Source organism: Schistocerca serialis, chromosome 5, assembly GCF_023864345.2.
Source record: "Schistocerca serialis cubense isolate TAMUIC-IGC-003099 chromosome 5, iqSchSeri2.2, whole genome shotgun sequence".
In the NCBI taxonomy this organism is placed as follows: Eukaryota; Metazoa; Arthropoda; class Insecta; order Orthoptera; family Acrididae; genus Schistocerca; species Schistocerca serialis.
In genome coordinates, this window is record NC_064642.1 from 297,429,843 (window position 1) to 297,454,658 (window position 24,816).

The 24,816-nt window shown below is 43.4% G+C and overlaps 1 protein-coding gene across 1 annotated transcript in view; it reads right to left on the reverse strand.

Annotated features, from left to right (window-relative positions):
- LOC126481909 (atrial natriuretic peptide receptor 1-like) overlaps positions 1–17,635 on the reverse strand; it is a 925,501-nt gene extending 907,866 nt beyond the window's left edge. Inside the window, exons 1-2 of the mRNA XM_050105867.1 lie at positions 17,610–17,635; positions 17,301–17,549 (exon numbers count right to left, since the gene is read on the reverse strand). Coding sequence (XP_049961824.1) covers positions 17,301–17,549; positions 17,610–17,635 — 275 coding nt within the window. The remainder of the gene's footprint in view (positions 1–17,300; positions 17,550–17,609) is intronic.
- Positions 17,636–24,816: the final 7,181 nt, after the last annotated feature.

The window sequence follows — 24,816 nt, forward strand, 5'->3', positions numbered from 1 at the left end:
TCTTGAGCATATCCGTTCCTGGATTTGTGGGGTCCTTTCTCATCTGCAGCGACTCCTTGAGCAGTTTGCAAGCTCTCGACCAGTGGTACCCACGCCATCCCTTGGTCATTGCTAACCAGGATTCCTCTATGCAGATGCTCAGTTACTTTCGTCTGGACTCCCAGGGAAGTAACTCGCTGATAGCCTGGCCAAACTAGCTATCAGTACACTGACTCTTGGGATCGGTATTCCGGAAACAGACTACCAGTCGGATCATACTGTGAAGTTTTAGGTGCTGCATCGTCCATACTTGGCTGACTCATGGCAATCTCTTCTGCAATGAGGACCCAACCCACTGTCATTGTGTCTCCAGTCTGGCAGTGGTTCATATTCTGCAGGACCGTCCCAAAAATGCCGGCTTGTGGCGTACACTTATTCTCCCTGAATCGCTACCTCTAGTGTTAAGAGACGATGTCCCAGCTGCTTAGTTTTATGTTTTATTCGTGAAGTGAGCTTTTACCACTCTATTGAAGGAAGGGCCACTTAACCTTAACAGGCATATTGAGGGGTTGTTAGAGCACTCTGATGCCCCCTCTGCCCAGTATCAGTACTCTGGGATGTGCGGTCCAGTCCAGTTCTCGTTCTCCCGCCCCCCCCCCCCCCCCCCCCGCTATCTCTCGAGTGGTCTGTTAAACTCGTTCTTTCTCCGTGCTTCTCTTTCCCTGTAAGTGTTGTAGACCTTCCAAGCCAGTCTCGGGGTGGAGTACTTCTCGTAAGTGGTGGGGGCTGGGACATGTATGTTCCCTCTTCGCACTCTGCTCTCAGGGACTTCCGGGTCCTCCCCAGATGGGGCACCTAGCTTGCCGTTCTTCCTCTCTCTCATTTCCTTCTTTTTGTCCCTTACCTCAAGTGGTAGACCTTGGGGTTTTCTTCCCCTGGTTTTGATGTGATCTACAGCTATATAGACCTGTGTGTTCGAGGACAAAGGGACTGATGACAAATTAGTTTGGTCCCTTTAACCATCCAACCAACAGATTGTTATGGTACCTAGAGGGAGCTCTCATCTAAAGAGTTGGAGGGTTTGAGCGTTTACATATCTCAAGATAGCAAAATGTATCTCAAAATAACGTGTGCTGAGTTTCTTGATGCTATAACCTAGAACAATACGATGACTTTCTTTAAAATAACTCATTTTCTCGATATAATTTTTCAATAGTACTACCGTGTTGTAGAAAAAAGCGTTAGCGTCTTTGAAAGGCAATCAAAACGTCCTGCGTCCAGGATTCCATGCCAGCCAGTGCTTGAAATTCAAATAAAAATCGTCAGTAATGGTGGTCGAAGAATTTTGGCATAAGCAGTCCCCTTTCATACTGTTATTGTTCTTGTCAAAGAGGGCGGAGGTGCTGACAGAGTTAGGACACTCACTCGCCCTTGAAGTCGGAAACTGTCAATTAAAAGGCAGACGAATCAGCAATGATCAATGGCATGGAGATGAAGAAAGAAATGGAAACCACTGCATTAAAGATACATAATATGCGTCCACGTGACATGTGACCTTTAATTTGGAAAGTGAAAAGATGATCGTTTGCAAAAGATACTGCATTAGGACTTGTCGGATAACGTGATAGAAAAAGTAGGAGTCGGTATGGAAGACATAGGGGATCTAGAAAGACAGTTAGATTTTAATAAAGCTTTGGAAGACGTAATCAAGTAAGGCAGACTGAAGAAGTAACATTACCCTCGGTCATTCTAAAACCACTGGGACAAGTGGCGACCAAACGACTATTCAAGTCGACATGTAGGACCCTTGAAACTGGAGACGCATCGTGAGAATTCGAAAAACTATCACCCACACAGTCCTGCAATCATGGTTCCAATTTCTGACAAGATTGAAATACGAATATACGGCAAACGAAATTGAGGATCAGTCTAGGACAAACAGGTAACATACAATGTGTACAAGAACCGAGAGGAAATCCCAGAATGGTAGAGGAAGAAAGGAGTACCCAGGTTATAAATACTGTGAGAGAGGGATGTAGCCTTTCTTCACTCCTGTTCAGTCTACACATCGAACAAGCAATGACGGAAATAAAAGAAAGGTTCAAGATTGTGCGTAAAATTCAGTGTGAAAGGATACCAATGATAACATTTACAAGACATTGCCACCCTCAGTGTAAGTGAAGAAGAATTGAAGAAATTGTTGAATGGAATGAACAGTCAAAAGAGCACACAACATGGTTGGAGAGTAATCTGAAGGATGAAGAAAATAATGAGGACTATTAGAAGGATGAATAACAATAAACCTAATATCGAAATTCATCATGAAATAGAAGATTCAAGGAATTCTGCTACCTTAGAAAGCAAAGTAATACATAACAGACGACGCAAGATGGACATTAAAAGCGGGATAGCATAGATAAATAAGACATTCTTAGCCAAAAAAAGTCTAATAATAGGTACCATCTTTGTCCTTAACTAGAGGAAAAACTTACTGAGAATGCACGTTTGGAGCACAGCATTGTATGGAATTGAATGACAGACTGTGGAAAACAGGAAAATAGAATCGAAGCGTTAGAGACGTTGTGATATAGAAGGATGTAGATAATTGTTAGTGATAAGATACGGAATGAGGTGGTTCTCCTTAGAATAGGCGAGAGAAAGGAACATATGGAAAACACTGACAAGAAGAAGGAACAGGACGATAGGACACGTGTTAAGACATCAGAGAACAATTTCCATGGAACTAGAGAAAGCTGTATAGGATGAAAACTGTACGGGAAAGAATCTGACTAATATATGAAGACGTTCTGTGCAAGTGCTACTCTGAATTCAAGTTACCACAAGAGAGGAATTTATTGCGGGCTGCAGGTACTCAATCACAACATTAATGACTCAACATAAAAATAAAATCGAGTTTCCTACTTTCACGTAATGAACTATCTTCACATCTCAATCAAACAAATGAACGTTAAAAATTGCAAATCGTTTCTGTTACGAGAAATGGCACAAGTCAGAATTTTGCCGTAATGTGATACAGAATGGGATTCTTTTTATAACGTAATTCGCCCTGTACGGGATTTCCAGATTGGCTCAGTTTTACCGGATGGGCATCAAAAGACTCCTTGCTGCCCTGAAAGCTAAGAACTACGGAAGATTGCCGCTGGCTTCATCTCCACTGATCTCTTCTCCCGACGTATCAAACAGAAGCCGCAAAGCTGTAGTCTTCTGACTCCTTGCTACTACGATGTATTTCAAAGCCACATTCTGCTCCATTATTGTTCCAGATTATTTTCGTAATGAGAAGCTTTCTGTCTGTCTGACTGTAGGTGTATGTAAGAATGTGTGTGTGTGTGTGTGTGTGTGTGTGTGTGTGTGTGTGTGTGTGGGAGAGAGAGAGAGAGAGAGAGAGAGAGAGAGAGAGAGAGAGAGAGAGAGAGGGAGAGAGAGAGAGAGAGGGAGAGAGAGAGTGTGTGTTATGCAGCATATTCCACATGAGTATATATTTATTAGAATGCCAATTTCAGAAGTCTTCAATGAAAATGATGACGTGCGTTATAGACGTTGGCATTACAGTGTCCATTTTAAATGCGGAATGTACAGATTTCCTTACTGGTTATGTACCGGTACTGTATGTACTCTATATTGATCGTCGGTTTATACAGAAACCGCTTACGTGTATTCAGTACGTGGTTTCCACTCCCTTCTGTAGCAGTCACACCGTTGACCATTGCCGATTCTTCCTCCTGTCCCAATGGAAAGATGGTTCCCTGAGCCTCTTTCCGCTCCTCCGCCTTTTTGACAAGGCATTTGTGATGAAATGGGTGACTGTTTATACAGGAAATCTTCAGCCGTCATTGCTGATGACTTTTATCCAAAATTGAAACAATGGCTGGGATTATATGCAGAACCCACGACGTTTTGATTGCTAGTCAAAGACGCTACACTAAGATTAGAGGGCTGTTATCACATTTATATAACACCATCAACAATCCGAGAAAGCTATGAATAATTCCATTTTATTGGCCTGGCAAAGAATGAAGTTAATTCACACGAAGTTTTATTTTTGTAACTACTGTTCAGAGTGTCAAAGTGTCTCGTATTTTTTGAAGCAGTCATTCTCATGTCTTTCGGTCTAATGGATAATTTGAAATACAATTTCATCATAAAATCCTTTGTTCCGGCGCAAACGGAAACTGCTGCGAAAATTGGTAAAGGTTTATAAAGATTACGTTTAATTAAACACAGCAGATGAGACACATACACCTAAATTCGTCGTTTTCATACTCAGAGCTGATCCAACTCGAAGATCATCCTAGAACTACAGTCACAGGTGAAAACAGTGAGAACGTCCCCGGTACAACATGGATAATTGAAGGCGCATGTAGTAGCTGAGGAACCTCAGAAAGGAGAGAAACGTATGTTTTACGTGCAGAAGTAATTATGAGAAATCCTTCTTTCTTTTAATAGTGTCACCATTTAAAGACTGTCGGGCAAAAGCAAAAGCAAATTTTGAGAGTTTTAAGGAAAATAAGAATCATTTGGTGTATTAATATTTCAATGTTGCTGAGGTTTTGCTCCACTGAATAACCAAGAAAAGAACAATAAGAGCGGTGAGTGGAAACTGAAGTCTCTAAACAGACAAAGCCTTTTTCGTTTACCAGAAAATGTAATACGTGTGTGTACCAGGGTGTAAAACGGTTCCATTTATTGATTAGTTTGCCTGAAAACGAATGGCGAAAAATATAGATGTCTTCTGCACAGACTGGGTGAAATTGACTGCCGAAAGACATAACACCATTTATCATTGAGACAATACAGAGAGGGTAACGGGAAAACTGAGGGATTTTTAGTATAAATTGTTTGGGGCAACCGCATTAGCGAACAGAATTGACACCTTCTGACTTTCACCCACGCCTTCATGCGAAGAAACCTGTGTCTGTGTACTTGTTTGACATCAAATAAGAGACTCTTAACAGCCTGAAGTCGGAGAGTCATATCCGTCTCTTTCACGTAACGTACCCTTAAACAGTTAATTTCGAGATGGTTCTGAATCGTTAGGTCTGAAATATTTGGTTTAAACGGATTTCGCATGTTTTCGGTTTTACCTACAGTTTAGTTTGATGTAGGGCTTCTTTGTGGTGCTTACCAATACATCCTCTTCTGGATATTTATTCCATCTGGGTGGGCGCTATCACTCCATCCTGTAGGAGTGCTAAGGAGATCATGCACGAGCCAAGCGTATTCGAACAGTTTCGGCCATTTACTATTAAAAACACAAACGTTTACAGGACTACTCTGAAATTGCAACAGTAGGAGTCATATACTTTCGCCTGACTTGTAAACCTTCTGTTTCTACTCTTGTTTCTTTCTTAAAACTAGCTTCTTTTGCAAAAACACTGCGGAGTTTACACAATTTAACTTCACTAACATTCTAATGTAGTTGCAATTACCAGAAAATTCTGAAACAGTCCGTTATGAAACAAGCAGTTGAGGGCAAGTCAGATCAGTAGCTTACGAAAAGCTCGTGGTCTGCATAAAAATAAACATATAATTCCTTCACCTATACTACTTATCATTTCCTCAGCTATCGACGGCTCGTAAAATAATTATTATTTAAGTGAAGAAATCTGATGTTATTCGTATACTACAGTAGCAAAGAAAGTTTCGCAGGTTAACTTCTCGGCAAAATACTTTCCGCTTTGCATGCTATCATTTGCCTAAAACTCGATTTGATACCTCGAATCGTTTGTGAGATATCGCAGAGGTTATGAATATTTTGCCTCCACTCCATCGTTTGCGAGCTCGATCGGAAATGAGTACATTACATACCATCCATTTTCTCGAGAGTGAAGAGAGATACAGAACTCGTCTCAAGTTTAATAAAATAATAATATATTGCCTATATTTCGAATGTAGCAATGTATAACTTATCACTTACCATTCGAACAGACATTATGCCATGCTATCGACATGCCTCCTGTTTACTATACCTGTCAGTTGTACGACGAAATTGCGCTGCTGCGTCACACATTCATCCATCGGCCGCCAAAGTTTATAATTTTGCATTCTCCGTCCATAACTGTATGAACATCAATTTGTGACCAGTTTCCCTAACTCCTTTGTGGTGTGTCATTTTGTTTGCTTAGAATGTATTTATTGTCCACGTATCACCTCCGTGCAAGGCTACGTTACAGACTAATGCCTTCAGAAAAGACTTTCTAACACTTAAATCTACATTTGAAGGAAACAAATTTCCCTTTTTTGGAAACGCGTTTCTTGCTATGGCCAGCCTGCATTTTCTGTCATCTCTGCTTTGGTCATTCCCAGTTATTTACGTCATAAATACAATTTTTGGTGTCACATTCCCATTTCCAGTGCTATACATTGGTCCGGAGCGCTTCTACAGGCAGCAGTACAAAATGTTGGGAAGAAGTATCTTTTCTGGAACAACCGTGAATTTGTAAGTAACTGTTTAGGTTTTTCTGTGTCCTCAATTGGTTATAGTACTATTTGGGTGTTACAAAAAGGTACGGCCAAACTTTCAAGACACATTCCTCACACACAAATAAAGAAAAGATGTTATGCGGACATGTGTCATGAAACACTTAATTTCCATGTTAGAGCTCATTTTAGTTTCGTCAGTCTGTACTGTACTTCCTCGATTCACCACCAGTTGGCCCAATTGAAGGAAGGTAATGTTGACTTCGGTGCTTGTGTTGACATGCGACTCATTGCTCTACAGTACTAGCATCAAGCACATCAGTACGTAACATCAACAGGTTAGTGTTCATCACGAACGTGGTTTTGCAGTCAGTGCAATGTTTACAAATGCGGAGTTGGCAGATGCCCATTTGATGTATGGATTAGCACGGGGCAATAGACGTGGCACGGTAAGTTTGTATCGAAAAAGTTTTCCAGAACGAAGGTGTCCCGGCAGGAAGACGTTCGAAGCAATTGATCGGCGTCTTAGGGAGCACGGAACATTCCAGCCTATGACTCGCGACTGGGGAAGACCTAGAACAACGAGGACACCTGCAATGGACGAGGCAATTCTTCGTGCAGTTGACGATAACCCTAATGTCAGCGTCAGAGAAGTTGCTGCTGTACAAGGTAACGTTGACCACGTCACTGTATGGAGAGTGCTACGGGAGAACCAGTTGTTCTGTACCATGTACAGCGTGTGCAGGCACTATCAGCAGTTGATTGGTCTCCACGGGTACACTTCTGCGGATGGTTCATCCAACAATGTGTCAATCCTCATTTCAGTGCAAATGTTCTCTTTACGGATGGGGCTTCATTCCAACGTGATCAAATTGTAAATTTTCACAATCAACATGTGTGGGCTGACGAGAATCCGCACGCAATTGTGCAATCACGTCATCAACACAGATTTTCTGTGAACGTTTGGGCAGGCATTGTTGGTGATGTCTTGATTGGGCCCCATGTTCTTCCACCTACGCTCGGTGGAGCACGTTATCATGAATTCATACGGGATACTCTACCTGTGCTGCTAGAACATGTGCCTTTACAAGTACGACACAACATGTGGTTCATGTACGATGGAGCTCATGCACATTTCAGTCGAAGTGTTCTTACGCTATTCAACAACAGATTCGGTGACCGATGGATTGGTAGAGGCGGACCAATTCCATGGCCTCCACGCTGTCCTGACCTCAACCCTCTTGACTTTCATTTATGGGGGCATTTGAAAGCTCTTGTCTACGCAACCCCGGTACCAAACGTAGAGACTCTTCGTGCTCGTATTGTGGACGGCTGTGATACAATACGCCATTCTCTAGGGCTGCATCAGCGCATCAGGGATTCCATGCGACGGAGGGTGGATGCATGTATCCTCGCTAACGGAGGACATTTTGAACATTTCCTGTAACAAAATGTTTGAAGTCACGCTGGTACATTCTGTTGCTGTGTGTTTCCATTCCATGATTAATGTGATTTGAAGAGAAGTAATAAAATGAGCTCTAACATGGGAAATAAGCGTTTCCGGACACATGTCCACATAACACATTTTCTTTCTTTGTGTGTGAGGAATGTTTCCTGAAAGTTTGGCCGTACCTTTTTGTAACACCCTGTATGTACAAAGCGCTTTACGCGCCAGGTAGTCTCCAAGCGTCGTACGACACAGGTTATGATCGTGTAGTCCGCTACATGTGCCAATACGTCTGCCACCACAGAGAGCACTGACACCAGGAACTACTTCCAGCATCCGTCAAATGGATCACAGACAACGATTCTTCCGCCGTTCACGGGTAAAAGCAGCCGCACAGCATCATTTGGTCAGTTGTCGCAGATCAGCTGTTGTACCAGGTCATCAACTGTTACCAGACCCGCTTGCTAAACTGTCATACACAGTTGCAGCAGCTGTAGGGCTGCAGCAATCAATCGTTGATCATCGGACAGTAAACGCCGAGCGCCGATGTGGATATCGCTGTTAGTGTCTGAACAGCAGTGCAGACATAACAGTTGGGAGATCAGCTAGCCAACGTTCACAGACTTTAGGTTAGTCATGTATTCAGATCTTTTACTACAGTGCCACTCCTGTATATCACTCTGGATATTTATTTTGTACGTAATTTCATTAAATACGTATTAATATCTCTTATTTAAGTTCTTGACTAGTTGAAAGGACACAACCTGAATACATCAACTAATTTTCTGTGGTAGGAGGTTCGATTTATGCTACCTTTTATGCTGTGTGACAAACTTATTTGGTGCATACAATAGGTTTCTTGCATTTCAGCAGCAACGAAAAGAATTAATAAACCCTTGAGGGGACCATTCAAGTCACAGTACATGTAATGAACTATGGATTACAAAATGCTGTAGATGAAAAGCAGATACATAAAGCTGGAAGGCTAGTTACTGGCTTCGTTGCAGCAACAGAGCACTGTATGACTTAACAGTCCGCAGGTAGAAAGTAGAGATCAGAAACGGAGCTAGTACGAGTCTGTTGTTGAGAGTTCCATACCTAAGAAATCAAGTCACCACTGGATAGTCGCCAATATAAACTCAGCGCCTTAACAGCTTCCTTCCTTGCTTCCGTAGGTCCGCGAGTGTGACGAGTCTGACAACGGCGGTGATGCTTTCGCTTTCTAATCGACGACTCGATCTCTCTCACTGAAGCGTGCACTAGTGTATGACAAATCCTGATGTAGCGTGGAAGCTGAGTGACAATCTTTGTTGTAAACTAGCACTGGAAGGGCGAAATGGGATCAGACGGATAACGAAGCTAGTTTTTCTGAGGCTGTGGAGGGTGTAAGACAAAAATCGAATGATACAGGGTATGAGACTACAAATGTGTTCCATTGCAGAAAGATTGATATATGGAAAAAGTTCGATGTTGCACACAACCTTTCAAACAAAAAACAAAATTTGTCCAATCCAAAAAAAAATGATTGTATTCTTCCTCATTCCACCTCAGCCATGAAGCAACATATGTGCTCCATCAAACGGAAACAGGGTACAGAGCAGTGTCATTCTTATGTAAGTGCATTAAAATGTGCTCTATTTGTGTATTCTATTGTTCATGGCAAATTCCGTTTTTGGCTAATAGCGTCTTATGTATCTTATCATTCATTTTTTTAACTTTCCGGAAGTCTGTTGCAATTTATTTCAGCAATTAATCACAATTTAGACAATACACTTCGTTCTTATACGTTTTCTTGGGCTGTTATCACAGACTTACTGATGTGTCGGAAAGAGTGTAGTGTAATTGTTAGACTTCTCTGAACAGAAATTAAATATTTAATAAATCTACAGCAGTCTTCAGAAATGTTTATACAAGTGTAAATACATATAAGTAATGCCTACCACACACTGGGAAGTAGTGTCAGAGACTGTAGCTCCCACCAGTCGAGGAACAAATTGGGCTTAAAAAATCCATGGAGAAAAAATGAGAGCTGCTTGGATACGACAAAGATTGAATACAATGGCCAATCGCACAAGATAACAAATTTTTATCACCAAGAAAGAGCTGTGCGACATAAAAGAAAGTTGGTTGCGTGTTTTTGCACCTGAAGGATTCTGTCTTCTCAAATTTCGTGTCAGTTGCATACGGATAGCGCTGTTAGGATGCAAATCTGGTTTGCTTTAAATACGCTTTGTAACGGTCGTGAGCATTAGTTACCTAGGAGACGGGACGTGATGAGTTTATGTTAGGTAAGACTGGCTTTAAAGCGATAAAGCCATCAGCATCTCACTGAGTTTCAACGAGGTCGTGTTAAAGGGATGTGAGAAGCTAGATCCTTGTGCAATATTGTAGAAAGACTTGGGAGGAATGTTTCCACTGTGCATGATCGCTCGCAGCGATGGTCATGAGAATGTACGGTCGCAAGGAGACTGGACTCAGGACGGCCACGTGGCGCTAACGAGAGGGAAGACCATAGTGTTCGGAGTATGACTCTGGCGTATCGAACTACATCTGTAGCAGACATTTGGGCGGCAGTTGGCAGCACTCTCCTGGGTATCTCACTAACCCGGAGTGCGAATCTGTACTCAGCCTGGTGATTCGACTGTTGCGCTGCCATCCTTGAAGAGCATTCCACGGGCTGTTTTCCGACAGGATAACGCTCGTCCACATATCACTGTTGTAGCCCAGCATGCTCTACAGTGTCGACGTGTTGCCTAGACTTGCTCGCTCACCAGACTTGTCTTCAATCGAGCACATATGGAACACCATCAGACGGCAACTCTATTTCATCCAAAAGCAGCATTTAGCCCCCCGTCCCCCCTATTGACCGACCACGCGCAGCAGGCTTGGAACTCCATCCCATAAAAAGAAATCCGGCATCAACATTCTGGCGGTTACGCCGGTTATTAATTTACCATCATTTGACATTTGCTGCAGCTTATCTCGTGCTTACATTATTCTGTGATATAGCAATGTCATTCACTTAAATTTGCCACCTAGGCAAACGTATTCGAGAAATTTTATTTTTCGTTAGTTACTTTTTGGTGTTACGATTTTTTCCGGGGTGTTCCACCTGAATGCCTCCTTATATATTTTCGAAAAGCAACAAAATGTGAAATATTCAAATGACCTGGGACGCACCTGTGTCAGTGGCCCACACAATGGGTAGGACTGCACAATCCATAAACATAAACAAACATTTCTTTCAATACAAATTTACGTTTTTCAAACAGCACATGTATGTTTTTTTTTACGGAAATGAAGACTTAAATATAACTAGTGACGGCGACCCTGTTTCAGTGTTCTAAACCTCATATCTTCTGAAATACGTAGACTTTAAAGGTTGGCGACGGCGCCACAGTTTCTGCCATAATGTGCAGAGAAAGGTGCCGTGCCCGAGCGGTTCTACGCGTTTCAGTCCGGAACCGCGCGACTGCTAGGGTCGCAGGTTCGAATCCTGCCTCGGCCATGGATGTGTGTGATTTCCTTAGGTTAGTTAGGTTTAAGTAGTCCTAAGTTCTAGGGGACTGATGACCTCAGATGTTAAGTCCCATAGTGCTCAGAGGCATTTGAACCATTTGAAAGGTTGCCTATAGCAAGCTTCAGGACAGTGCAGGCAACCCGCATTACGGCATTACAGCATCGTTTTCATTTTGTAAAGTCAAATTATTCCAAAAGTATAAGGTTAAGAGCAATGAAACCAAGTCTGCCACCAGTAACTGTATATAGAGTTTTCATTTCTGTACAAAAACATTCACGTGCAATCTTAAAAAGCTTCGTGTTAAACGTTCTGTTTGTTTACTTGTGGGTTCAAATGGTTCAAATGGCTCTGAGCACTATGGGACTTAACATCTGAGGTCATCAGTCCCCTAGAACTTCGAACTACTTAAACCTAACCAACATAAGGACATCACACATCCATGCCCGAGGCAGGATTCGAACCTGCGACCGTAGCAGTCTCGCGGTTCCCGACTGAAGCACCTTGAATCACTCGGTCACTGCGGCCGGCTTACTTGTAGGGATTGTGCATTTCTACTCATTCTGTGAGCCCTTGACACAGGCGCATCACTGGCCAATTGTGTTTTTCACATTTTGTTTCATTTCAGAAATATGTCAGATGGCGGAATTATGTGGGGCGCCCAGTATATATAGAAAGGTCAGAAACATTCTGAAAAGCTTGTAGGGGAGGTTTTGCTGATTAATAAGCATTTAGAAAAAAATTGTATATGTTGCGCTGTTTCCGAGCATTGATGTTAGGCAATCAGGTCGTTGCACATGCAAATTCAAGCGCTTGTACGCGTTAAAATAAGGTAATGCACAGCAACCTGTGGGTCCGTAAGTTACCAGTTGTTCGAATGCTCGTTGTTGTTGTTTGGTCTTCAGTCCTGAGACTGGTTTGATGCAGCTCTCCATGCTACTCTATCCTGTGCAAGCTTTTTCATCTCCCAGTACCTGCTGCAACCTACATCCTTCTGAATCTGCTTAGTGTATTCATCTCTTGGTCTCCCTCTACGATTTTTACCCTCCACGCTGCCCTCCAATACTAAATTGGTGATCCCTTGATGCCTCAGAACATGCTCTACCAACCGATCTCTTCTTCTGGTCAAGTTGTGCCACAAACTTCTCTTCTCCCCAATCCTATTCAATACTTCCTCATTAGTTATGTGATCTACCCATCTAATCTTCAGCATTCTTCTGTAGCACCACATTTCGAAAGCTTCTATTCTCTTCTTGTCCAAACTATTTATCGTCCATGTTTCGCTTCCATACATGGCTACACTCCATACAAATACTTTCAGAAATGACTTCCTGACACTTAAATCAATACTGGATGTTAACAAATTTCTCTTCTTCAGAAACGCTTTCCTTGCCATTGCCAGTCTACATTTTATATCCTCTCTACTTCGACCATCATCAGTTATTTTGCTCCCCAAATAGCAAAACTCCTTTACTACTTTAAGTGCCTCATTTCCTAATCTAATTCCCTCAGCATCACCCGACTTACTTAGACTACATTCCATTATCCTTGTTTTGCTTTTGTTGATGTTCATCTTATATCCTCCTTTCAAGACACTGTCCATTTGATTCAACTGCTCTTCCAAGTCCTTTGCTGTCTCTGACAGAATTACAATGTCATCGGCGAACCTCAAAGTTTTTATCTCTTCTCCCTGAATTTTAATACCTACTCCGAATTTTTCTTTTGTTTCCTTTACTGCTTGCTCAATATACAGATTGAACAACATCGGGGAGAGGCTACAACCCTGTCTTACTCCCTTCCCAACCACTGCTTCCCTTTCATGTCCCTCGACTCTTATAACTGCCATCTGGTTTCTATACAAATTGTAAATAGCCTGTCGCTCCCTGTATTTTACCCCTGCCACCTTTAGAATTTGAAAGAGAGTATTCCAGTCAACATTGTCAAAAGCTTTCTCTAAGTCTACAAATGCTAGAAACGTAGGTTTGCCTTTCCTTAATCTTTCTTCTAAGATAAGTCGTAAGGTCAGTATTGCCTCACGTGTTCCAGTGTTTCTACGGAATCCGAACTGATCTTCCCCGAGGTTGGCTTCTACTAGTTTTTCCATTCGTCTGTAAAGAATTCGTGTTAGTATTTTGCAGCTGTGACTTATTAAGCTGATAGTTCGGTAATTTTCACATCTGTCAACACCTGCTTTCTTTGGGATTGGAATTATTATATTCTTCTCGAAGTCTGAGGGTATTTCGCCTGTTTCATACATCTTGCTCACCAGATGGTAGAGTTTCGTCAGGACTGGCTCTCCCACGGCCGTCAGTAGTTCCAATGGAATATTGTCTACTCCGGGGGCCTTGTTTCGACTCAGGTCTTTCAGTGCTCTGTCAAAATCTTCACGCAGTATCATATCTCCCATTTCATCTTCATCTACATCCTCTTCCATTTCCATAATATTGTCCTCAAGTACATCGCCCTTGTATAGACCCTCTATATACTCCTTCCACCTTTCTGCTTTCCCTTCTTTGCTTAGAACTGGGTTTCCATCTGAGCTCTTGATATTCATACAAGTCGTTCTCTTATCTCCAAAGGTCTCTTTAATTTTCCTGTAGGCGGTATCTATCTTACCCCTAGTGAGATAGGCCTCTACATCCTTACATTTGTCCTCTAGCCATCCCTGCTTAGCCATTTTGCACTTCCTGTCGATCTCATTTTTGAGACGTTTGTATTCCTTTTTGCCTGTTTCACTTACTGCATTTTTATATTTTCTCCTTTCATCAATTAAATTCAATATTTCTTCTGTTACCCAAGGATTTCTACTAGCCCTCGTCTTTTTACCTACTTGATCCTCTGCTGCCTTCACTACTTCATCCCTCAAAGCTACCCATTCTTCTTCTACTGTATTTATTTCCCCCATTACTGTCAATTGCTCCCTTATGCTCTCACTGAATCTCTGTACAATCTCTGGTTCTTTCAGTTTATCCAGGTCCCATCTCCTTAAATTCCCACCTTTTTGCAGTTTCTTCAGTTTTAATCTACAGGTCATAACCAATAGATTGTGGTCAGAGTCCACATCTGCCCCTGGAAATGTCTTACAATTTAAAACCTGGTTCCTAAATCTCTGTCTTACCATTATATAATCTATCTGATACCTTTTAGTATCTCCAGGGTTCTTCCATGTATACAACCTTCTTTCATGATTCTTAAACCAAGTGTTAGTTATGATTATGTTGTGCTCTGTGCAAAATTCTACCAGGCGGCTTCCTCTTTCATTTCTGTCCCCCAATCCATATTCACCTACTATGTTTCCTTCTCTCCCTTTTCCTACACTCGAATTCCAGTCACCCATGACTATTAAATTTTCGTCTCCCTTCACTATCTGAATAATTTCTTTTATTTCATCATACATTTCTTCAATTTCTTCGTCATCTGCAGAGCTAGTTGGCATATAAACTTGTACTACTGTAGTAGATGTGGGCTTCGTATCTATCGTGGCCACAATAATGCGTTCACTATGCTGTTTGTAGTAGCTTACCCGCATTCCTATTTTCCTATTCATTATTAAACCTACTCCTGCATTACCCCTATTTGATTTTGTGTTTATAACCCTGTAGTCACCTGACCAGAAGTCTTGTTCCTCCTGCCACAGAACTTCACTAATTCCCACTATATCTAACTTCAACCTATCCATTTCCCTTTTTAAATTTTCTAACCTACCTGCCCGATTAAGGGATCTGACATTCCACGCTCCGATCCGTAGAACGCCAGTTTTCTTTCTCCTGATAATGACATCCTCTTGAGTAGTCCCCGCCCGGAGATCCGAATGGGGGACTATTTTACCTCCGGAATATTTTACCCAAGAGGACGCCATCGTCATGCAATCATACAGTAAAGCTGCATGCCCTCGGGAAAAATTACGGCTGTAGTTTCCCCTTGCTTTCAGCCGTTCGCAGTACCAGCACAGCAAGGCCGTTTTGGTTATTGTTACAAGGCCAGATCAGTCAATCATCCAGACTGTTGCCCTGCTCATTAACAGATAAAATGTACCTTTTTTGGAAGAGATAAATTTAAGCTAAGCGAGAAAAAGGTACATTTGTTCGGTTTGAGGAAACCAAACGAACAACAAGTTCCGCGACACTATCTCTGAAAGGCTGCTAGAATTTGTGCATATGACGTTTTGACGGAATAACTTCAGGGACAAATAACACGGAAATGGTAAAACGTAGCGAATTTTTTTTCTCAGCAAAACCTGCGCTGCAACACCCTTACAAGTTTTAATCTTATTCACGTCACGCTCACGGGTTGCTGCTGGTAGTGGCAATGTCGTGAGTCTCCCGAAATACACTACTGGCCATTAAAATTGCTACACTACGAAGATGGCGTGCTACGGACGTGAAATTTAACCGACAGGGAGATGATGCTGTGATATGGAAATGATTAGCTTTTCAGAGCATTCACACAAGGTTGGCGCCTGTGGCGACACCTACAACATGCTGACATGAGGAAAGATTCCAACCGATTTCTTATACACAAACAACAGTTGACCGGCGTTTCCTGGTGAAACGTTGTTTTGATGCTTCGTCTAAGGCGGAGAAATGCGTACCATCACATTTCCGACTTTGATAAAGGTCGGATTGTAGCCTATCGCGATTGCGATTTATCGTGTCGCGACTTTGCTGCTCGCGTTTGTCGAGATCCAATGACTGTTAGTAGAATATGGAATCGGAGGGTTCAGGAGGGTAACACGGAACGCCGTGCTGGATCCCAACGGCCTGGTATCACTAACAGTCGAGATGACAGGCATCTTATCTGCATGGCTGTAAAGGATCGTGCAGCCACGTCTCGATCCCTGAGTCAACAGATGGGGACGTTTGCAAGACAACAACCATCTGCACGAACAGTTCGACGACGTTTGAAGCAGCATGGACTATCAGCTCGGAGACCATGGCTGCGGTTACCCTTAACGCTGCATCACAGAAAGGAGCGCCTGCAATGGTGTATTCAACGACGAACCTGGGTGCACGAATCGCAAAACGTCATTTTTACGGATGAATCCAGGTGCTGTTTACAGCATCATGATGGTCGCATTCGTGTTTGGCGGCATCACGGTGAATGCACATTGGAAGCGTGTATTCGTCATCGCCACACCGGCGTATCACCCGGCGTGATGGTATGGGGCGCCATTGGATACACGTCTCGGTCACCTCTTACTCGCATTGACGGCACTTTGAACAGTGGACGTTACATTTCAGATGTGTTAAGACCCGTGGCTCTACCCTTCATTCGATCCCTGCGAAACCCTACATTCAGCAGGATAATGCACGACCGCATGTTGCAGGTCCTGTACGGGCCTTTCTGGATACAGAAAATGTTCGACTGCTGCCCTGGCGAGCCCATTCTCCAGATCTCTCACCAATTGAAAACGTCTGGTCAATGCTGGCCTTGCAACTGGCTCGTTACAATACGCCAGTCACTACTCTTGATTAACTGTGGTATCGTGTTGAAGCTGCATGGGCAGCTGTACCTATACACGCCATCCAAGCTCTGTTTGACTCAATGTCCCTGCATATCAAGGCCGTTATTACGGCCAGAGGTTGTTGTCCTGGGTACTGATTTCTCAGGATCTATGCACCAAAGTTGCGTGAAAGTGTAATCATATATATAGTATATTTGTCCAATTGTCATCTGCATTTCTTCTTGGTGTAGCAATTTTAATGGCCAGTAGTGTAGTTTCGCTTTCCTTTCTGCGCTGTATTCCAGTCGTAGACTCAAGCGAACGACTTTACGGTTAAATGGATAGTGGCGGAGACGTGTAAGTCAAGTGCCCGAGTGTACGGAGACCGCGGGTTCGCAGATGACATCACAGGTTCCGCTGGCGAGTTTAAAGCGAGGGTAGGCAGCTCGTGTTAGCGGAGAGACGCGGCTTACCTGTTGAGGCTGCGGATGGCGGCCTTGAGCGCGTAGAAATCCGGCCGGTCGGCCGGCTCGTCGGCCCAGCAGCGCCGCAGCAGCTGCAGCACAGCTTCGTCCTCGTCAGGGGGCGTCCGCGACTGCTGCGGCGCGGGGCTCTTGGACGCCTCCGCAGTCCCTGCAACAACAGGTGTCGTCACACGCACGGCTGTCGCTGACTGGTAAGTTGTACAGGGTTTAGCTAAAGCAGCACTACGTTCCCTGACACTGGAACACACCGTTCCTCTGTGTCGACTCGATTCACAAGCGCGCAAGAGGTGCACTCACCAGGCTTCTATTTTCTTCCAGAACATCGTAGCTCTGACAGGCTTCGCTGCCTAGTTGGTGTGGGGGAACGTGATTTTCCAGACATTTTGTAGCCAAAAATTGGAAACAAATAGTTTCGTTGAGTGGAAGCGAAATCTCGAACTACCTTTGAATATAAATGAGCAAGCCTTATCAGTGGAATTATATGAATTTTTTTATTCTGGATAACAGTCAGACCATAAAATTGTAATTATTATGTAAGATGATTTATTATGGCACAAGTGTGAAGTCGCCCTGTAACGCCGGAAATGCATATCCTCCTATTTCCATCTATTGCACTGCAAATTTTTTTCCTTATTTTGTTACCTGAAGATATAACATTTATGTGTCTTTGTATATTGTAATTGTTTTACTATTTGTATATATTTATGCATTTATGTCGATTTATAATTGGTTTGTTTTGTGAATATTATTTGTACACTCCTGGAAATTGAAATAAGAACACCGTGAATTCATTGTCCCAGGAAGGGGAAACTTTATTGACACATTCCTGGGGTCAGATACATCACATGATCACACTGACAGAACCACAGGCACATAGACACAGGCAACAGAGCATGCACAATGTCGGCACTAGTACAGTGTATATCCACCTTTCGCAGCAATGCAGGCTGCTATTCTCCCATGGAGACGATCGTAGAGATGCTGGATGTAGTCCTGTGGAACGGCTTGCCATGCCACTTCCACCTGGCGCCTCAGTTGGACCAGCGTTCGTGCTGGACGTGCAGACCGCGTGAGACGACGCTTCATCCAGTCCCAAACATGCTCAATGGGGGACAGATCCGGAGATCTTGCTGGCCAGGGTAGTTGACTTACACCTTCTAGAGCACGTTGGGTGGCACGGGATACATGCGGACGTGCATTGTCCTGTTGGAACAGCAAGTTCCCTTGCCGGTCTAGGAATGGTAGAACGATGGGTTCGATGACGGTTTGGATGTACCGTGCACTATACAGTGTCCCCTCGACGATCACCAGTGGTGTACGGCCAGTGTAGGAGATCGCTCCCCTCACCATGATGCCGGGTGTTGGCCCTGTGTGCCTCGGTCGTATGCAGTCCTGATTGAGGCGCTCACCTGCACGGCGCCAAACACGCATACGACCATCATTGGTACCAAGGCAGAAGCGACTCTCATCGCTGAAGACGACACGTCTCCATTCGTCCCTCCATTCACGCCTGTCGCGACACCACTGGAGGCGGGCTGCACGATGTTGGGGCGTGAGCGGAAGACGGCCTAACGGTGTGCGGGACCGTAGCCCAGCTTCATGGAGACGGTTGCGAATGGTCCTCGCCGATACCCCAGGAGCAACAGTGTCCCTAATTTGCTGGGAAGTGGCGGTGCGGTCCCCTACGGCACTGCGTAGGATCCTACGGTCTTGGCGTGCATCCGTGCGTCGCTGCGGTCCGGTCCCAGGTCGATGGGCACGTGCACCTTCCGCCGACCACTGGCGACAACATCGATGTACTGTGGAGACCTCACGCCCCACGTGTTGAGCAATTCGGCGGTACGTCCACCCGGCCTCCCGCATGCCCACTATACGCCCTCGCTCAAAGTCCGTAAACTGCACATACGGTTCACGTCCACGCTGTCGCGGCATGCTACCAGTGTTAAAGACTGCGATGGAGCTCCGTATGCCACGGCAAACTGGCTGACACTGACGGGGCGGTGCACAAATGCTGCGCAGCTAGCGCCATTCGACGGCCAACACCGCGGTTCCTGGTGTGTCCGCTGCGCCGTGCGTGTGATCATTGCTTGTACAGCCCTCTCGCAGTGTCCGGAGCAAGTATGGTGGGTCTGACACACCGGTGTCAATGTGTTCTTTTTTCCATTTCCAGGAGTGTATTTATACGCGGGGTGTGGCCTAGGGAAAACTATGCTATCGAACGAATACATCGATAGGTCGTGTGGAGAACCCAAGTGTTTAGGATCTTTGGTAGTGTTAACTCTGTCGCATGGAGCGCGAGCAGAGCGGAGTTTGGCTCGGGTGGTGCAGTGGAGCAGGTGTGTTGTGTGACGCTCCCACGAGTTGCCGCGCTTTGGGCAGCATGTAATTGCGATCGACTTGCTATGATAGTTTCTGATACGGTGTCGCGGACGGGAAGCATTAGCTGGCGCACATCAAGAGCTCGTTTCGCCTGGTGACCGTGTCGAGAAGAAGGCGCGCCAACATCCAGCTTCTGCAACAGCGACGGCCGACAATGAGTGAGTGACTGTCGCCACCTCCTCGATCGACGGCTTCAAATCTTCAATCAATCAACAAGGAAGACTGGAAGCACGTGAAGTTTTAGAACTGTATGGCAGACCTCAGCTTTTCAAACTGTTCCATTTTCATAACTAAATTACAGCAACGTAGCATGAACCTTAGTGGCTCATTGTCCCAATTGCATTACCAAGCAGGGTCCCTTCCTTTTCCGGAATGAACCCGAGTGTCGTTGAAATTCAAACGCCAGCATCATTCGATTTCACTGATTTAATTTCAAAGTTCAGTTAAGGTATTCACAGCTGGCTACAATATTTACGTAGATTACACAAGCACAAATTAAGAGTGCGAGTTTTGTTACCGTATTTTAGCTTACCTGTGACTGTAGCTCAGCTTGGTACCCACTAAATTTTACTATTGTTAATTGTTCAGAATCATTTAATTCAAGTTCAAAGTTAAATCTCTTATTTGTAAATTGCGTAGATTCAAGTAGCTTTTGAAATGATTGTTGAGGTAGTCCAAGACTAACCGTATTTTACTGAATTTCGATGTGCTTCAGAAAGAAAGCTCACTATTAACTTCAGTCACTAAATTAACTTTCGATTTTCCGGTTTTATTAATTCTTTTGCTAAATTAAGTCAGAGTGTAGCGAAATTTATTACTTCTGACAAACTTTCAGTTTTCACACTACACGTGTCAACCTTTAGTTGCCATGCTTCTAGTGCTAATTATATGTGTAATAACCTTTCTTTTTCAGTTACTATAGTAATTGTCCTTAGGACTGGCGACCTTAATTTCCCCCAAATCTCAAATATCTAATTACCGCTAGTTAATTGTTAACGTAACGGCCGCACATTTACTTTCTTTATTAACTTTACCCCTTTTCAAAATTAATTTCCACGAGTTTCATTTGCATTTTGCCTTTCATTTAGATGTAACTCTTTCCTCCCTCTTTACCGACAAATTAACTTCGGTGACGATTGCTTTTCCCAAATTTCCATTAGGTACACGCGGTTTAATTTTTCACTGTCATTAAGGTCGATAAGTGAAGGGGAGGTTACAGTCCACATGAGTGCTAAAAGGAACTCATTAAACTTCGGCTACACGATAAATCAGTCTAATCTAAAAGCCGTAAATTCAACTAAATACCTAGGTATTACAATCACGAACAACTTAAATTGGAAAGAACACATAGAAAATGTTGTGGGGAAGGCTAACCAAAGGCTGCGTTTTATTGGCAGGATTTTATTGGCAGGACACTTAGAAAATGTAACAGACCTACTAGGGAGACTGCCTACACTATGCTTGTCCGTCCACTTTTAAAATATTGCTGCGCGATGAGGGATCCTTACCAGATAGGACTGACAGAGTACATCAAAAAAGTTCAAAGAAAGGCAGCACGTTTTGTACTATCGCGAAATATGAGAGAGAGTGTTACAGAAATGATACAGGATTTGGGCTGGGAATCATTAAAAGAAAGGCGTTTTTCGTTGCGACGGAATCTTCTCACGAAATTCTAATCACCAACTTCCTCCTCCGAATGCGAAAATATTTTGTTGACACCGACCTACATAGGGCCGAACGATCACCACGATAAAATAAGGGAAATCAGAGCTCGCACGGAAAGATATAGGTGTTCGTTCTATCCGCACGCTATACGAGATTGGAATAATAGAGAATTGTGAAGGTGGTTGGATGAACCCTCTGCCAGGCACTTAATGTGATTTGCAGAGTATCCATGTAGATGTAGATGTAGATGAAGATAAAGTCCTGTTTCGCGTATTATGATGTATTCGGCCTTGTCTCTATGCCGTTCCAAGAGAGTTGAAGACATACTTGTGTTGACGGGAAAAGTAGTCAAACATGGCAAAGAGCCCTCTGTGCCAGCTAGGCTTTTGAGGTACACCCAATGACCAGAAGTTCGTTAGCCAGAAAGTCTCCTGTAACAACATACTTATCGTCTACTACGTGATGTATTTAAAGCTGCAAAAAAAGATCCAAGTTGACCAGTTACTCTTTTTAGTAAAATTTAAGTTATTCTACATATAAGAAGAATATTCAACAACTCAGAGCTGAAGATCGCAGTGAGGTAACTCTGTGTGTGGCAGCATGTGGCGTGTCCCACGGAGGTCAAGGACTTGGCCTTGCGGGAGCGAATTATAGGCTTAGTGTCAGTTTCAGTTAGGGAGAGGGAGCGACCAGAAGGGAGACTATTTCTGACTAAGGATTGGTATCTTACAGACGTTGGTCTGCTATTTTGTCATGCTGCTTCATCTACTAGGGTGAGGTCACTAGATTCCTTTGGCTTAAACCACATTTTCAACACGCGATTCGCTTGCGTTTCTTGCATGACTATTATTTTATTTTATTTTAGTTTTTTTTTTAGCTCGTGTAGAAATTTCTGGCTTAACGGGTTTATTTGAATTGCAATGGAACACGGTATGCCTTTGTGTTAGGTTCAGAAAAGTGGGTCCGCTTGGATAAAGGTATCCAGTTATGCTGCACACACATCCTTGAACCCTCATGGAAACCATCAGTGAGCAGGTTATGACGATCATGTAATTTCTTTAATTGTACAGTAAAACTAGGAATTTGCATAACCCTTGCGTAACATTTGAAACGGTTTGAACCCCTTCATTTAGAGCTGCCTATCATGTAACCGAATTACTTCAGTATTAGATCACCCTCCACTATATTAAAGGGTTTTCCTTTATGTGATCAGTTAACGATTCTTTTGGAACAACAAGCTGTACTGCCAGGTGCTGTATCTTACGTAACATTTATAGCCCCACTGTTAGCGCTGCTGTTGGAGTTCGTCGTTGAATGCAATTCCACCGACAGCCACAATTCGGGTCAATCGTCTACGTAATTTAATCAATAATTGCAAGGGTATAACAATTTTCGGGCATAATTAGATTAAGATCGTACAAACAGCAAAGACATTTGCTCTGTACGAGTCGTCATCTATTACACGAAGCTCTCATTAGCTTTGCGGAAAGCAATGTTAATGTTACTTAATCAGTGCCTTCGCAAACACTTCTGTGAAATGAACTTTGTGCTTGAGGAAGTTTAACCGTTTGTTTCTAAATACTGTATTTCGAATCAGGTATCGTTATCACAGAATTATGAAGGATAAAAGACCATTAATTGCCGGCCAAAGTGGCCGAGCGGTTCTAGGCGCTTCAGTCTGGAACCGCGCGACCGCCACGGTCACAGGTTCGAATCCTGCCTCGGGCATGGATGTGTGTGATGTCCTTAGGTTAGTTAGCTTTAAGTAGTTCTAAGTTCTAGGGGACTGATGACCCCAGATGTTAAGTCCCATAGTGCTCAGAGCCATTTGAAATGACCATGAATTAGTTTAAAAACTGTGTCAGTATTTCTATGGAATATATATGTAGGGTCAGAAAACAACGGTTAACTCTCAAAAATCCTTAAGACCCCTATCGGCATACAAAGTTTCCACATCACCTCTAACATGTCGCATAACTTGACAGTTACGCCAAACATGTGACACAGGATCCCACGCGATGTCTGCTACTATTATACAGGGTGATTCAAAAAGAATACCACAACTTTAGGAATTTAAAACTCTGCAACGACAAAAGGCAGAGCTAAGCACTATCTGTCGGCGAATTAAGGGAGCTATAAAGTTTCATTTAGTTGTACATTTGTTCGCTTGAGGCGCTGTTGACTAGGCGTCAGCGTCAGTTGATGCTAAGATGGCGACCGTTAAACAGAAAGCTTTTTGTGTTATTGAGTACGGCAGAAGTGAATCGACGTCAGGTGTTCAGCGTGCATTTCGAACGAAGTATGGTGTTAAACCTCCTGATAGGTGGTGTATTAAACGTTGGTATAACAGTTTACAGAGAATGGGTGTTTGTGCAAAGGGAAAAGTTCTGGACGGCCGAGAACGAGTGATGAATATGTAGCACGCATCCAGCAAGCATTTGTTCGCAGCCCAGGAAAATCGACTCGCAGAGCTAGCGGAGAGCTGCAAATTCCACAATCAACTGTATGGAGAGTCCTACGAAAAAGGTTAGTTATGAAACCTGAACGTCAACTACCCGAGGCGATGGATCGGCCGCCAGGCAGCCTGTGACAGAGCACTTCATCACTGGCCTCCAAGAAGCCCTGATCTTACCCCTTGCGATTTTTTCTTATGGGGTATGTTAAGGATATGGTGTTTCGGCCACCTCTCCCAGCCACCATTGATGATTTGAAACGAGAAATGACAGCAGCTATCCAAACTGTTACACCTGATATGCTACAGACAGTGTGGAACGAGTTGGAATATCGGGTTGATATTGCTCGAGTGTCTGGAGGGGGCCATATTGAACATCTCTGAACTTGTTTTTGAGTGAAAAAAAAACCTTTTTAAATACTCTTTGTAATGACGTATAACAGAAGGTTATATTATGTTTCTTTCATTAAATACACATTTTTAAAGTTGTGGTATTCTTTATGAATCAAAGTATCGTATCGAGTTTCTTTCTAATATTCTGATGACGGTCCATGCTGGAAACGGGCTAGTAAGTTGATTCTTGTTATTTAGTGGCCTGAGGCAGTCTTAGGTGACGTTCATTCAGTTAGTCCTACATCTCTCGAAAAATCGAATCTCAAGATCCCACCGCATTCATCATCCTTCGTGTCCTCTCCAAGCATATATTCAACCGTCTCCAAAAGAACGAAATAATTCCTGAAATCTACTCATCCAAAGAACTGCAACCTCCCCTACCTTTTCCTTTTATATATAACTGCACTACTACCCAACTACTGCCACCAATATCCCCACCGATATCCCATCTATTCACCCGACCCAATACTCATACCGCATCTCTCACCCACAAAATGTTGGAGAGTCTGCAGCACCATCATCCTTACACGTCTTAATATCACGTAGATCTCCATATCCTCAAGGATAATTTTTTTTTTTAATTTTTATAATGTTTTGGTATGCATTTACTTTCGT